The 12,598-nt window shown below is 46.3% G+C and overlaps 4 protein-coding genes across 4 annotated transcripts; 2 read left to right on the forward strand and 2 right to left on the reverse strand.

Annotated features, from left to right (window-relative positions):
* Positions 1-56: 56 nt before the first annotated feature.
* LOC117135989 (28S ribosomal protein S29, mitochondrial) lies at positions 57-1,370 on the reverse strand. The gene has a single exon (XM_033296604.1). The coding sequence runs from the start codon at positions 1,292-1,294 to the stop codon at positions 116-118; it is 1,179 nt and encodes a 392-aa protein (XP_033152495.1). The 5' UTR covers positions 1,295-1,370; the 3' UTR covers positions 57-115.
* A 711-nt stretch (positions 1,371-2,081) lies between these two features.
* LOC117135964 (DNA repair protein RAD50) lies at positions 2,082-6,457 on the forward strand. The gene is made up of 8 exons (XM_033296566.1): positions 2,082-2,721; positions 2,777-2,990; positions 3,047-4,225; positions 4,282-4,705; positions 4,767-4,936; positions 4,992-5,252; positions 5,309-5,411; positions 5,469-6,457. Exons 1-8 carry the CDS (start codon positions 2,082-2,084, stop codon positions 6,432-6,434), a joined length of 3,957 nt encoding a protein of 1,318 aa, XP_033152457.1. The 3' UTR covers positions 6,435-6,457.
* Positions 6,458-6,734: 277 nt separating this feature from the next.
* LOC117135994 (probable palmitoyltransferase ZDHHC24) lies at positions 6,735-7,891 on the reverse strand. The gene is made up of 2 exons (XM_033296609.1): positions 7,660-7,891; positions 6,735-7,604 (listed from the first exon to the last, which is right to left on the reverse strand). Exons 1-2 carry the CDS (start codon positions 7,889-7,891, stop codon positions 7,000-7,002), a joined length of 837 nt encoding a protein of 278 aa, XP_033152500.1. The 3' UTR covers positions 6,735-6,999.
* A 198-nt stretch (positions 7,892-8,089) lies between these two features.
* Positions 8,090-10,630, forward strand: LOC117135975 (pickpocket protein 28). The gene is made up of 7 exons (XM_033296583.1): positions 8,090-8,601; positions 8,660-8,860; positions 8,925-9,206; positions 9,259-9,374; positions 9,428-9,516; positions 9,563-10,148; positions 10,243-10,630. The coding sequence occupies exons 1-7, from the start codon at positions 8,450-8,452 to the stop codon at positions 10,524-10,526; spliced, it is 1,710 nt and encodes a 569-aa protein (XP_033152474.1). The 5' UTR covers positions 8,090-8,449; the 3' UTR covers positions 10,527-10,630.
* The last annotated feature ends 1,968 nt before the right edge of the window (positions 10,631-12,598 follow it).

Here is a 12,598-nt window from a genome sequence, read left to right on the forward strand (position 1 = left end):
TGCCAGACTCATTATTACAAATCGAATTGTGAGCGTAGAGCAAGCAATCGGCATCGTTCTGGTTAATAACAAATCATTTAACTTTATTGGCTAACAAACATAGGACATTCGCTCTCTACAAGGCCCTCACGAGCTGCATGAGCGAGTAGGGGTTCTTGTTGCTCATAAACTTGAGCTGCTCCTCGAATCCCTGCGGCGTCTTGTTGATCCAGTGGCGGTCGAGATAGTAGCTGATGTAGCTGTGGAATTCCTTGTCCGTGTAGTTCTCCACATGGATGGGCACAAAGGGATCTAGATGCTCGAAGCCCTCCTTGCCGAGCAGATAGCGAGGCATATAGGAGTCCATGTAGCCCTCGGTCATTGCGATCTTGTCCACGGACAGGACGCACACTCCGTTTGTCCAGTCGTAGTTGGTGATGTCGAGGAAGGGCTGTGTGAGCGTGACCCGATCCGGAGTCACGAGCTGCTTGTTGTCGGAGAAAATGCGAGTAACCGGATGGAAGAAGGCATTGAAGCCATCAATGGCCACCATTACTTTGCACTGGCCAGCGGTGGAGAGTTGTTTCAGTTCCGCAATTAGCGCCGCCGTGGTCTCCGAGGCGTACTTGATGCGTGCTATTCCATGCTCAACTAGCTCAATTAGCGAGGAACCCGCCGGCGTGCTCTCGCGCTTGCTCCACACGTACTCCTTGCTGGTTTTCAGCTGCAACCGCTGGAGCAGCGGGCCATTCTGAGCCTTGAAGTGCACCAGCCAGGCAGCAGCGTCAAATGGCAGGTCAATCATGCCCTCCTGGCCGGCGGCATTGGACGCCTCCTTGGGCCGCTTCATCCAGTTGGGAGCCCAGGGCACGTGGACCAGCAGGAAGTCGTTGAGGGCACCGTAGTGCAACACATGAGCCATGGTCAGCGTCTTGCCTGTGCCGTTCTCTCCGTACAGCACATAACGAACTACCGGCTTGGTCAGGTCTCCGTCTTTGATGTACTGCAGCAGTTCCAGGGCCGGGTTCCGGACCATCAGGCAGGCTTCGGTGAACGTCTTGATCTGCTGCTCGTACTGTTTAGGCAGGCCGCCGCCGCTGAAGATTTGCTTTTTCTGCTCCGCGGGAATGGTGTAGAACTTGGCCACCTGCATCGCTGAATGCTCGCCGGGATTGGATACCGCCGTACGGAACTCACTGATCGTCGCTCCCTCCGCCGGCGAGGCTGCGGCGTTCGTGGACATTTGCTGGACATGGCGCTGCAGCTGGGCGGAGACATGCGACAGGCTGCCAAAGCGATTCCGAATCATTTTCATTGAGAAATCGCTGAAAGCTTGTTAAATAAGACCTGGAACCTGCGACCTGATGGATATCGGCACTTGGCGACTATCGATAACGAGCCGGCGATGGCAGTAAATCGCCCCTCATTCACAAATAATCGGCAGATATAAGGAATTTTTAAAAATTTTGTATTATAAACAAATTGTCAAGGTTTAATAATATAAGCCAATAATCAAGATTTAAAATAACAAATTATAAAGATTTCATATTATAAATAAATTAATAAATTATTTTACATTAATATATTCATATTCAATGATTTCACATTGCAATGGCATAAGGCGGGAGAGACATAATAAGGCGGCGCATTTCCATTTTCTGTATACTAATAATAATTATAATCACATTAAAAAATAATCATTCAAGAGCGCTTGTAAATGACATCACTCTACAAACACTGAAATGAAAACGACGCGAAATGATTCTTAAATCAAAGCGGATATTCCTGACTCAATATTTTAAAGAATTTTACTTGATGCAGACATATTGTGCATTATAATTTATTTATTAATTTATATAAAAATATCAATCACAAAATTAAGCTTAGCTTCATTTAGTTGAGTATCGTTCTATATATATATTTAATTTGTAGAGAATAATAACGGATTGTAGAATCGTGAATCCCCCTACTATAAGCATAGTAAAATTAGCCGACTTAACAATCGATAGGTTTCGATAGATTGAATGAAGTTTTACTGCATCCCTGCAGCCCGGCAAATTGCGCCTTTGATGAAATTGTATTAAATAGGATGGGATTGCGAGATGTCGTCAATTGAATCGCTGTCCATCCAGGGAATCCGAAGTTTCGGCACCTATGCCGACGATCTTCAGAGTATAAAGTTTTCCTCGCCGGTTACCCTGATTCTGGGCGAGAACGGATGCGGAAAGACGACCGTGGTAGAGTGTCTCAAGTACGCCTTGACCGGCGAGTGTCCGCCGGGCAGTGATCGGGGCAAGAGTTTTGTCCACGACCCCAAGATCTTTGGGCTGAACGAGGTGCTGGCGCAGATCAAGATGCAGGTGCGGGACAGGAGGGGTGCCCAAGTGTCCATCTGCCGCACAATGAAGGTGTCCAAGAAGCGCAACAAAATGTCCTTCGAAACAATGGACTCCACCATCAACTTCCTGACCGGCGCTGGACAGTCGAAGCGCGAAAAGCAGGACTCGCTAAGCGGCCGCTCCGTGGATATCGACGTTGCCATCTCGGACTTCATGGGTGTCTCCAAGGCTATTATCAACAATGTCCTGTTTTGCCATCAAGAAGACTCCAGTTGGCCGCTGGACGAATCAAAAAAGTTAAAGGAAAAGTTCGATGCCATATTTGGCATCACCGAGTACAATAAGGCGCTGGATAAAATCATAAAGCTTCGCAAGGAGGCCATGGAAGAGCTCAAAATAAAGGGTAAGCTATTCACGGCTCAAGTATACTTTATCAGATCAATATGGGTCTTCCACAGAGGCCAACATGAAGCATGTGGCCTACCTCAAGCAGGAAATGGAGGTTAAAACATTGAACCTGCAAAAGGCGCAGAGGAAATGCGACGCAATTAAGGCGCAGTGCAGTGAGTGCGAGGAGGAAATGAAGCCGATTGAGGCCAGGCTGGTGGAAATCCGAAATGTAGAGTTCGAAATTGGGAAGTATCAAGCGCAGAAAGTCGAAATGGACACCAAGTAAGTTTCATTACCTCATATCACCTGCAAAAATATAACATCTAACTGCTTAATAGGCACAAAAACTGTAAGGATCAGATATCCACTCTAACCCTGAAGATCAAGAATCCCTTTAGAGGTACTCTAGATGAATTGGATCAAGAGATCAGTAACTTTGATCAGCGCATGCAAGAGATGCGCCAGAAACGCACCGAAGTGGAGGGGGATTTGTCGCAGATTAAGAGGTCCAGTGTCGCTGAGCAAGAAAAGTTGGGCACACAGGACCGGAAGCATTGCCTGGCTAAACAACGGCATCAGAGCGAGCTGGCTTGTCGGGCACAGCTTCTGAAGCGGGTTAAGGAGTTCTGCCGGGAACTCCATATAACCATCGATTGTGATCTTGTGGAGCAGCCCGAGAAGATGGGAGAAGTCCTTCAGGATATCGAGGCGATGATAATAACCAAACACTGCGAAATCACAGAGATAGTCGAGCAAAACGAGAAGGCCGATCGGAGCCGGCAAGTCAAGATCGACGAGCTTCGCATTGACCTGACCAAGTCGGAGCAAAGCGTAACCGCGCAGGAGAAGCAACGGGAGTCCAGCAAGCGAGAGAGTGAAACTCTTGGAGTGGAGATAAAGAAAATCGAAACATCCATGCAAGACCTGAAGAAGCTTGAGAAAGAGATAAACGAGGTTAATGAGTTATATGAGAGCGCTAACAAAAGCATTGACCAGCAGGCTATAAAAGATGCCATTGCCAGAAAGAAAGCCAGTATTGCCGAGAATCAGATTCAGTTTAAGAAGCTGGACGAACAATTGACATTCCTAGGCTCCATGGCTAAGCTAGTTGCCGAGTGTTCCCTGAAGCAAAAGGAGCTCGATAAAAAGAACCAAGAGGTACATCGCGTACGCAGCCGACACTCTGATCATTTCGGGAAGCTCTTCAAGGAACCCATTACCTGCAATTATCGCCGATCGATGCAGGTAGTCTACGAAAAACTTCGTCGCGAGATCCAAGATCTTAACGAGAAGGCAAACTCTCAGAAACTAAAAGAACAGTCATACGAAATCAAGCGTAAAAACCTCATTAGTGATATTTCGCGAATGGAAAAGGAGCTAAAGGACAGTGAGGAGTTAATATATCAAAAGTGCCGGTCAACTCCGTATGATGATCTGCTGGAGCGAAGTAAGACGACTATTTCCAAATTACAGTTCGACCATGGCGCACTTAAATCGTCCGAGGCCCTTTATAAGAAGTAAGTTTGCTGAGAAATGGTTTTAATCTGCTGAACTAACATACGTTTACCTCTAGGTATATCCAGAAAATGGATGAAGAGCCCAGTTGCCCATTATGCCACCACAACATGACTAGTGATGAGGCGTGCGACTTGACTAGCGAGCTAACGGATGAGATCCAAAAGTTGCCCGATAATATCACTAGAGCTGAGAAAGCCCTAAAGGCGGAGCAGATAAAATATGAGAACTTATTGCAAATTAAACCCACCATTCTTAAGGTCAAGGAGCTTAAGGATTCCTTGCCACAAAAGAAGGAGGAACTTAAAAAGGTGGAGGAGCTGCTAGGAGACAGCGTCAGCGAGTATGAAACATTAATTGCCCTTATTGGGGAGCCAACGCATAATATGGAGTTGGCGAATTCAATGATGGGTGATATGTCCCTATTAGATGAGGCTTTAAAAGATTCGGCGCGCCTCACAAAAGATCTGGATCTGCAAAAGGTATGGAGTATCCCTTTTATCTGACTTAATTAATCATCATCATCATCATCATCATTTTCAGGGACAGTTACCCGCTTCCTATGATTCGAGTGTGTCTATGGATGATCTGCAGGCGGAGAAGAGTAAGGTTTCAAGAGAGTTGGAGACGGAAAGGAAGGAGTTAGAATCTGCTCAGAATGCAGTCCAGCAGCAAATGGATGCCCTTAATCGTTTGCGGGAAAAGAAGAATAGGTATTGCAATTATCATTATTATTTCCTAAAATTTACTCATATTGTTTATTTTCAGTTTAAAAGACAGGCAGATACATCTTCGAGAGGGTCTTCAAAGCTTGCCACAGTTGAAGGAACGTTTGGAGAAGCTAAATAGTTTTCTAACAACAGTAGCCTCTGAAATCAGCGAACTGAAGGCCAAAATCCAGCCTCTTAAGCTGAATTTACGAGCAGCCATAGAAGAAAAAGAGCGCTTGAAGAAAAGCGAAAGTGAAAAGTTAGCTCAGCTGAATTCCAAGTACAATTCTTACAAAAGCACAGATCAGGACATACAAAGGTAAAAGTACATCAACTAAGTCTTTAAACACTACTCCATCTTAACATATTGTTTAGATTGAACAAAGAAGCTGAGGACTACGCCAAATTGGATCTTCGAAATGAAATCAAAAAACTTGATGAAATCATAAAGGCCTCCAAAGATCACTTAAGGAAACTGGCAAGTACTTAAATTAATACCATAGAAATAAAAGCTATATCAATTCTCTTCACTTAGGAAGTCGAAATCTCTTCGAAAACTGATGAGCTGGAAACAATTAAAACAGAGTGCTCCAATCAGCAGACCGTCGAACGGGATTTGAAGGATAACCGCGAGCTGAAACAGCTCGAAGATAAAGAAGCCAAGCTAAAAGAAAGTTGCCAGATGCTGGACAAGCAGCTGGGTAACCTTGACTTTCATAGTGTCAGCAAGGAGAAAGTGAATCTAACTAAGCAAAGGGATAAGGCCACAGTGCGTAAGGGCGAACTGCTGGGCCAGCTGGGCGAGATTAACAGCCAGGTGAACAAGTTGCAGCGCGAAATCGACGAGCCAAGATTTAAGGAGTCTTTGAAAAACTTCCGGAGGGCTAATTACGAGATAGAGGTGACACGCCTCTGCATTGAGGACTTGGGCCAATATCGTTTAGCGTTGGAGTGGGCACTCATCCAGTTTCATTCTGAAAAAATGGAGATGATTAACCGTCTGATCCGCGAGTACTGGCGTAAGATATATCGCGGAAATGACATTGACTACATTCAGGTGAAGACTGATGAGGTAAGCTCGGATGCTTCGGCGGATCGGCGAAAGACATACAACTACAGAGTGGTCCAGTCGAAGAACTACTCAGAGATCGAGATGCGGGGACGCTGTAGTGCTGGCCAGCGCGTCCTGGCCTCCCTCATTATCCGCTTGGCACTGGCCGAGACCTTCAGCAGTAATTGTGGTGTCCTAGCTTTGGATGAGCCCACCACGAACTTGGATCGCGCCAATATAAACTCGCTATGTGAAGCCCTCAATTGCATCGTGGAGGAGCGCCAAAGCCAGTCCAACTTTATGCTCATCATCATCACTCACGACGAGAATTTCGTTTCGTCGCTGGGCAAGATAACCTCCTACCATCGGGTCTTCCGCAACGAGGAGTGCAAGTCGGTTATACGGAGAGTGGAGGCCGGTCCATCAAAGAAAACTTTGATAGATCAATAAACAATATTATTTTTTTTTATCAATCTATGTTTGCTTGTCTAGTCATCAAATCAATTATAGACGGGGGCGATTGGCCGCACAGGTGTGGTATCAAAGAATGATGGGTTTAGTTTTTAGAAATGGCCAACTCGTGTGGTCTTTTGCTGCTGGCAATCCTTGCTTATGCAGAAGTTGCATGCCACTCCGTACAATTTGGCATACTGCACTTTCTAGCTGTTCCTATATATGAAGCTGAAATATTCACCACTGAGTTTGTGGATTTCGTAGACGTGAAGTACAAACAAAAGGTATTTTAAATATATTACTTTAAATAAAGTGGAAGATCTCTTAGGAATTTTTGTACAGGGTAGCATGTGCTTTCATATTAACATGATATTGGTCGTCGATGAAAGTGAAATGGAATGGAAAGGCCAGGCGTCCGTTCTGTCCGGCGGAATTGGTTACAACTTCACTATCCTAAGACTAACACTTAACCCGCCAGAGGTTGCCAAAGTCACAGTAGTCATTTTCGGGATCCCCAGGTAGGAGCTGCATTGCAGATATATATCCTAGATCCTAATCAGTCTTAGTCTTGTTTGTTAGTAGGGACATTCCAGTGGTATCCGTCATCCGGCAGATCGCTGCGAATCAGTGGGGACAGCCACGCTAAGTGCATGCGGCTTCCAAAAACGCTCCTTAGGTTTTGATACACTCCTCTGTCGTACTTTTCTTTGCTCTCCTTAGTGCGATCGGCGGAAACACCGCCCCTTAAAACAATGGGCACATGGTAGGCCAGGAGGAGGACTCCATAAGCCAGAGCTAAAATATTTAAGCTGTAGAAGACCAGGTACATGTTGCTCCAAAAACTGCCCGTTACCATGTGTAACATGGGGCAGGCGAGTTTAAGCACCGTCAGCCAGTTGCTGTAGATGTGGCCGTGGATGACCCACATGTATATGGAGTTGTACACCAGTGCGTAGACTGATCCCACAAAGAGATAGAATATGAAGCCCATGAAGAAGCGGTGGTTTCTGAGTCCAATGCAGCAGCCGGTGTAAATGCAGTGGTGATCCCGCTTCAGAATGCACACCTTGCAGGTCTTGCAGTGCCAAGATCTGGGTGGTGCTAGCTTCTGGCACTCGCCGCACTCCCGCCAGTTCAACTGATCCGATGGGGGGTCCACCTTTTTCACTGGAAATGGGATATGAATTTTATCGGACTTATGATAAGACCTGCTGCGACCTACCATTCACACTTGTGTCAATCATCATGCAGGCAATCATGTTTCCCTTGATATTAAACACCAGGAACATGGCCATAAGAAAGGTGAAAGTGTGGAAGAAGCCACCCGGTTCATGGAAGGCGGGCAGCACCACCACAATCTCGAACATAAACACCACCGGGAGAAAGACCCCAATGATGAGGAAGCACAAGATGTCCACCAGCCGGCTAGGCATTGGGTTGCTCCGGATTCTCATGATCTGTGCGACTAAGGTAAACAAATAGGCACCGATCTCCGATATGTCAGAAAGAGAACTAACTTGATAACCGGTTGCTGTGACATCACGTGCGGTTGAGCTTTATTTTATCAAGCTTTCGAGGCCAAAGCTAATGGGTCGCCGGTAAAAAGCTCGCTTTCTATGTTTTCGCGGCGAAAAGTTTGCGTTCAGTGCGATTGAATGTGATTCAGTGAACCCGAGTTCAATATAATTTGATAAACTCCAAAGCTAACCGAATTAAAGTTTGATATCAAGCGCGGGGTGGCGTAAAACTGCGGCAATGCACTTATACATGTTATCAAGGCGGGCCACACGTCGTATGCTTGATGGCGTGTACCATGAATACATATACATTTAAACGCCAACGGCAAGCCAATGAGAATTTAATTAACTTGAAAGGATTCACTCCTTCGAATGCCGCCGTAATCGGGGTAAAACCTTAATTACATGGCTCTTTAATAAGTGTGCCGACACCTGATTGCTTGCGATATCAAGTATTTATGCAGGTGTCAAGGGTCATTAAGTAAACAGTTCGCCATGGAACCGTCGCCGTCAGCCGGGCCAGAAAGGCAGGGATCCTCGTTGTTTCTGCTGAAGAGCTTCGCCAGGAGTCTGCGGCAGTTCCTCAACCAGACTAGTCTGCATGGACTCAAGTTTGTGGGCGATTCCGGCCTCAGCAGCTGGGAGAGGTGGGATAGGAGCACTTCCAAGTGCGGTTTTTGTGCTACAGTTGCTAACCCGTTTCAGATCGTTTTTCCTTGGCTCCTTTGTCACCGCCCTCATCATCACAGTGCACCTCATATCGAACATCTATGTGAAGTGGGATAGCACGCCGGTTATAATCGGCATCAGCCCACAGGCCACCTCCATTTTGAAGGTACCTTTTCCGGCAATAACCATATGCAATATGAACCAGGTGCAGAGGAGTCTGGTGGCCAATTACAGAGAGTAAGTTTGGCTTTCCTCTAACGCAAGCGTCCATCCATCATTTTGAAATTAAATTATGTTCCAGGGGCTCCAATGAGAGTGCCCTTCTGAAGCTATTATGTGAATCGGATAGCTGGGAATCCAGTGAGACTGATGAGGAGTTCTCCGCTTCGAATTTTGCCACGAACAACCTGAAGATATCCGAATTTGTTTCAAACCACTCGCAGTCCTGCGAGAGAATGTTGCTCTTCTGCAGATTCAGTGCCGTGGAGCGGAACTGCTCGCAACTGTTTCAGCAGATCCTGACCGATGAGGGCCTGTGTTGCGTCTTCAATTTTCAGCCACCGGAGTATCTCTACAAGCCATTGTAACTAGGATGGGTTCATTAAAGTACAATAGTTGATATTCTGTTTTGATAGTGCAGATAACAATCGGAACTTGACGAATACAGATGGGTTCGAAAGTGTTATGTGGGATCCGGAGTCAGGATATCCGGAAAAATTGCCCCCCAAATTCTATCCAGCCACCGCTAGTGGTAAAATATCAGATAAACGTTAGTAAATAGAGTACTTAAAATATGTACTATAGGCACTGGAATCACCTTGGGATTTACTGCCGTGCTTGATGCTGAGATGGGCGAATACTACTGCTCTTCAACCAATGGACCTGGTTTTAAAGTAAGCCTTTAACATACATAGTGCCTTTAAGACCCGCTATTTTCAGGTTTACTTTCACAATCCCGTCGAAGTTCCCAAGGTGAAGGAGGCGGGCCTCATCTCAGCCATTGGCTACGAGACCAACTACCGGATTGAGATGATTCGCGCCGAGGCGGTTCCGGCCATTCGATCGATATCCCGCGATGGCCGGCAGTGCCTGTTCAAGAACGAGAAGGAGCTGATCTTCTATCGGATCTACACGCGGGCCAACTGCGAGAACGAGTGCCTGGCCGCCTTCCTCTACGACACCTGCTCCTGCATTCCGTTCGACCATCCGCTCATCTACAGCAACGCCAGCATCTGCTCCATGGGGGACACGTCCTGTGTGCGACGGGCCCAGCGGGCGTCCAATCGACCTGGTTGGGCCAAGTGCCGCCAGCAGTGTCTGCCCAGCTGCTTCGATCTAAACTACTTGGCCAGTGGCTTCTCCTTTCCGCTGGCCTCAAACAACTTCCAGGTGGCCAACGCGCTGGTGGAGAGCTTCAACAAGTCCTATCTCAGCGAGAATATTGCCGTGATAAACGTGTATTTCCGGGAGTCGGTCTACTATGGAAATACCAAGAATGCCTACGTGGGATTGACAGAGTTCTTGTGTGAGTAAATACTATTTTCAAGTTACAGGAACCGAACTCAATGGGCTCAAATTTATCAATCAATTAGATTTAGTGACTAGTTCTATCATTTCAGCAAATGTCGGTGGTGTAATGGGTTTGTTCATGGGTTTCAGTGTCATCTCCCTGGCCGAGATCCTATACTTCTTGATCCTAAAACCCCTCGCGGAGCTTTTCGTTTGGAAGAGGTCATCTCATGTGGACTCAGAAAAGAGCCTCAAACACAATGCCTTCGGTATTGAACAAGGCCAATCTTCAGAAAACCCCAGTTTTTGGTACTCAAAAGAGCTGTATCCCAAAGGTGTTTCCCTAAGAGCATACGAAAATGCAATAAGTACGAAAGGATTAAATTACCAATAAGCCCCACAGACGAGAAATTATGTGTATGTAATCCGGAGTAGGAAAACAAATGTAATCTGTCAATGCCAGTAATGAAATAAAAGGGAAAAACATTATGACTGGAAGCTAGTTTATGGTTTTCAATTTCATTTTATCAGCAACAAAGGCCGGAATAATTGATTTAAATGGGAACTGAAAGCGATTTATATTTAAGTACTGCATTTGGAACAAAACATTCTCACTCATTTGTGAGCAGATTAATTTAAAGTGAGAAATAAACAATTAATATCCTGCAGGATGTTCAATAATTACCAGTTATTGAACTAAACTTAACTTTCTTAAAAGTAAGTTACAGCGCGGTGTTAAAGACTCGATTAAATTCCGAGAGGGAGAGGTGAACTTTTTGACTCGGTTAAACGGTCTTAAAGTGGAAAGTTTGATATGCACATGAGCACATGCGAACTCCTTCACTGCCCCATCAACTTTTCCCCAAAGGAACTCCCGCAGCTGGAGCAGATGTGCCCGAGTGAAGGTCGGTAATGGAATACCCTAGCGCCTAATGCAATTAACCAAGTTTCCCGGCTATGGGGACAGCCCTTGCGTTAGTTTTTGCGTTAGTTTGTGTTAATGCCATATATTTTATGCCAATAAGAGCATTTTGGCCGAAATTACTTTTGGCCAAGGCAGCCAGTCAGTCCGAGCCTAAATGCGGGTGGGTAAGTTCTTATATGCCAGCAGTACATTGTACGTATTCCGGCAGTAAAACAAGAATAGCTTCGAACCACCCCAAACCGCCCGGCCTTCCACGTCCACATCCTCTAGAGCACTTGAAGATGGCACATTTCTGCGTCGTCTTGCACTTCTGGCGGAAATTCCTTTGGCCGGTACATCGTGCTCCGGTTTCTGAGCGTTAATTGCTGACCTCAACCTGCACATAAAGCGACTAATTTCGCACGGCCCCGGTACAGCTCGTCCTGCATAACTGTATGAATTCTGCGGCACAGTTTCCTCTGCAGCATCCTCTGCCATCCGTCATGGTCCTCCACCTGGGTGGGATGGAGGTCTTAAACAGCCGTAGGAGGAGGACGAGTGGGAGGGATGGTGCCTAAGCAGCAATGGCGGCAGCAGCAAAAATGGAATGAAATGCATTCGCACAGTTGAAGACAATTTGCGAAATTGCATCGCTCTTGATGTTTTCACGTGCATTCCATCTGGTGTTTTTACGGCAAGTCAACAATGTGCTGCTGGTCGGCCAACAGTGCGCGCCATGGCCATAAGTCGTTCGATTCAGCGGATATCTCACTGGAGAATTTAATGGATTCCCCTAGTCTGCTTATTCAGTAGTGGCCAGGTTAAAGCTGTTTGCCCTCCGAACCGCTGTTTATCTACGTCAGCTTATGAGATTACTTTTGGCCAATCTTTTATTTGCGTACAAATGTCCGACAATTTCGGAATGCACTGTAGGTTGCGGCGGACGTGGGGTTTGCCATCTAAAACCGAGTACAAAAAGCTTTGCGCTCGACCATCTTTCAGGCGATAAGACAACTGGTGCAAATGATTACGACATGCTCCCTGGCGCACTGTGTATCTATTTAGACTTGTGGAGGGTGGGGGAGATTCCCCCTTTTTACAGATGTAACCCTAGACAAGCCCGAGCAGGAGCTTCGTAAATGTCAAGTGCAGAACCGGATTCAATTCTTTATGGCCGTGTTAACGAGCCAATTCTCCCCGTGGATGCTGGCGAAACTTTGGCACTGAATGAAAAATTATGCCATTAAAACGCTGATTCTGAATCCGAACCACAAATAATCCTTAAAGCCCTGGCGCTGGTTAGTTTTCGGTGCAAAAGTTTCGGGGGGAAGGAGCGCTGCGCACACGAGTAATTAACAGCAAATTTTGGTGCCAAAGTTATCAAGTTGACAATAAAGTTTTGCCACTAACTCCATCTTTCCTCGAGGCGCAGCCACCTGATTAAGGTATAAATATTTGATTCTAGTGTGGGCTGATGGGCCGACGGGCTGTCGGGTTGTTCGGATGAAGGGTTCCAGCAAGTGCGACAGCTCCCAACTATTGTCAACTTTAGGGCTTCCGCT

Source organism: Drosophila mauritiana, chromosome 2R, assembly GCF_004382145.1.
Source record: "Drosophila mauritiana strain mau12 chromosome 2R, ASM438214v1, whole genome shotgun sequence".
Taxonomy (NCBI): Eukaryota; Metazoa; Arthropoda; class Insecta; order Diptera; family Drosophilidae; genus Drosophila; species Drosophila mauritiana.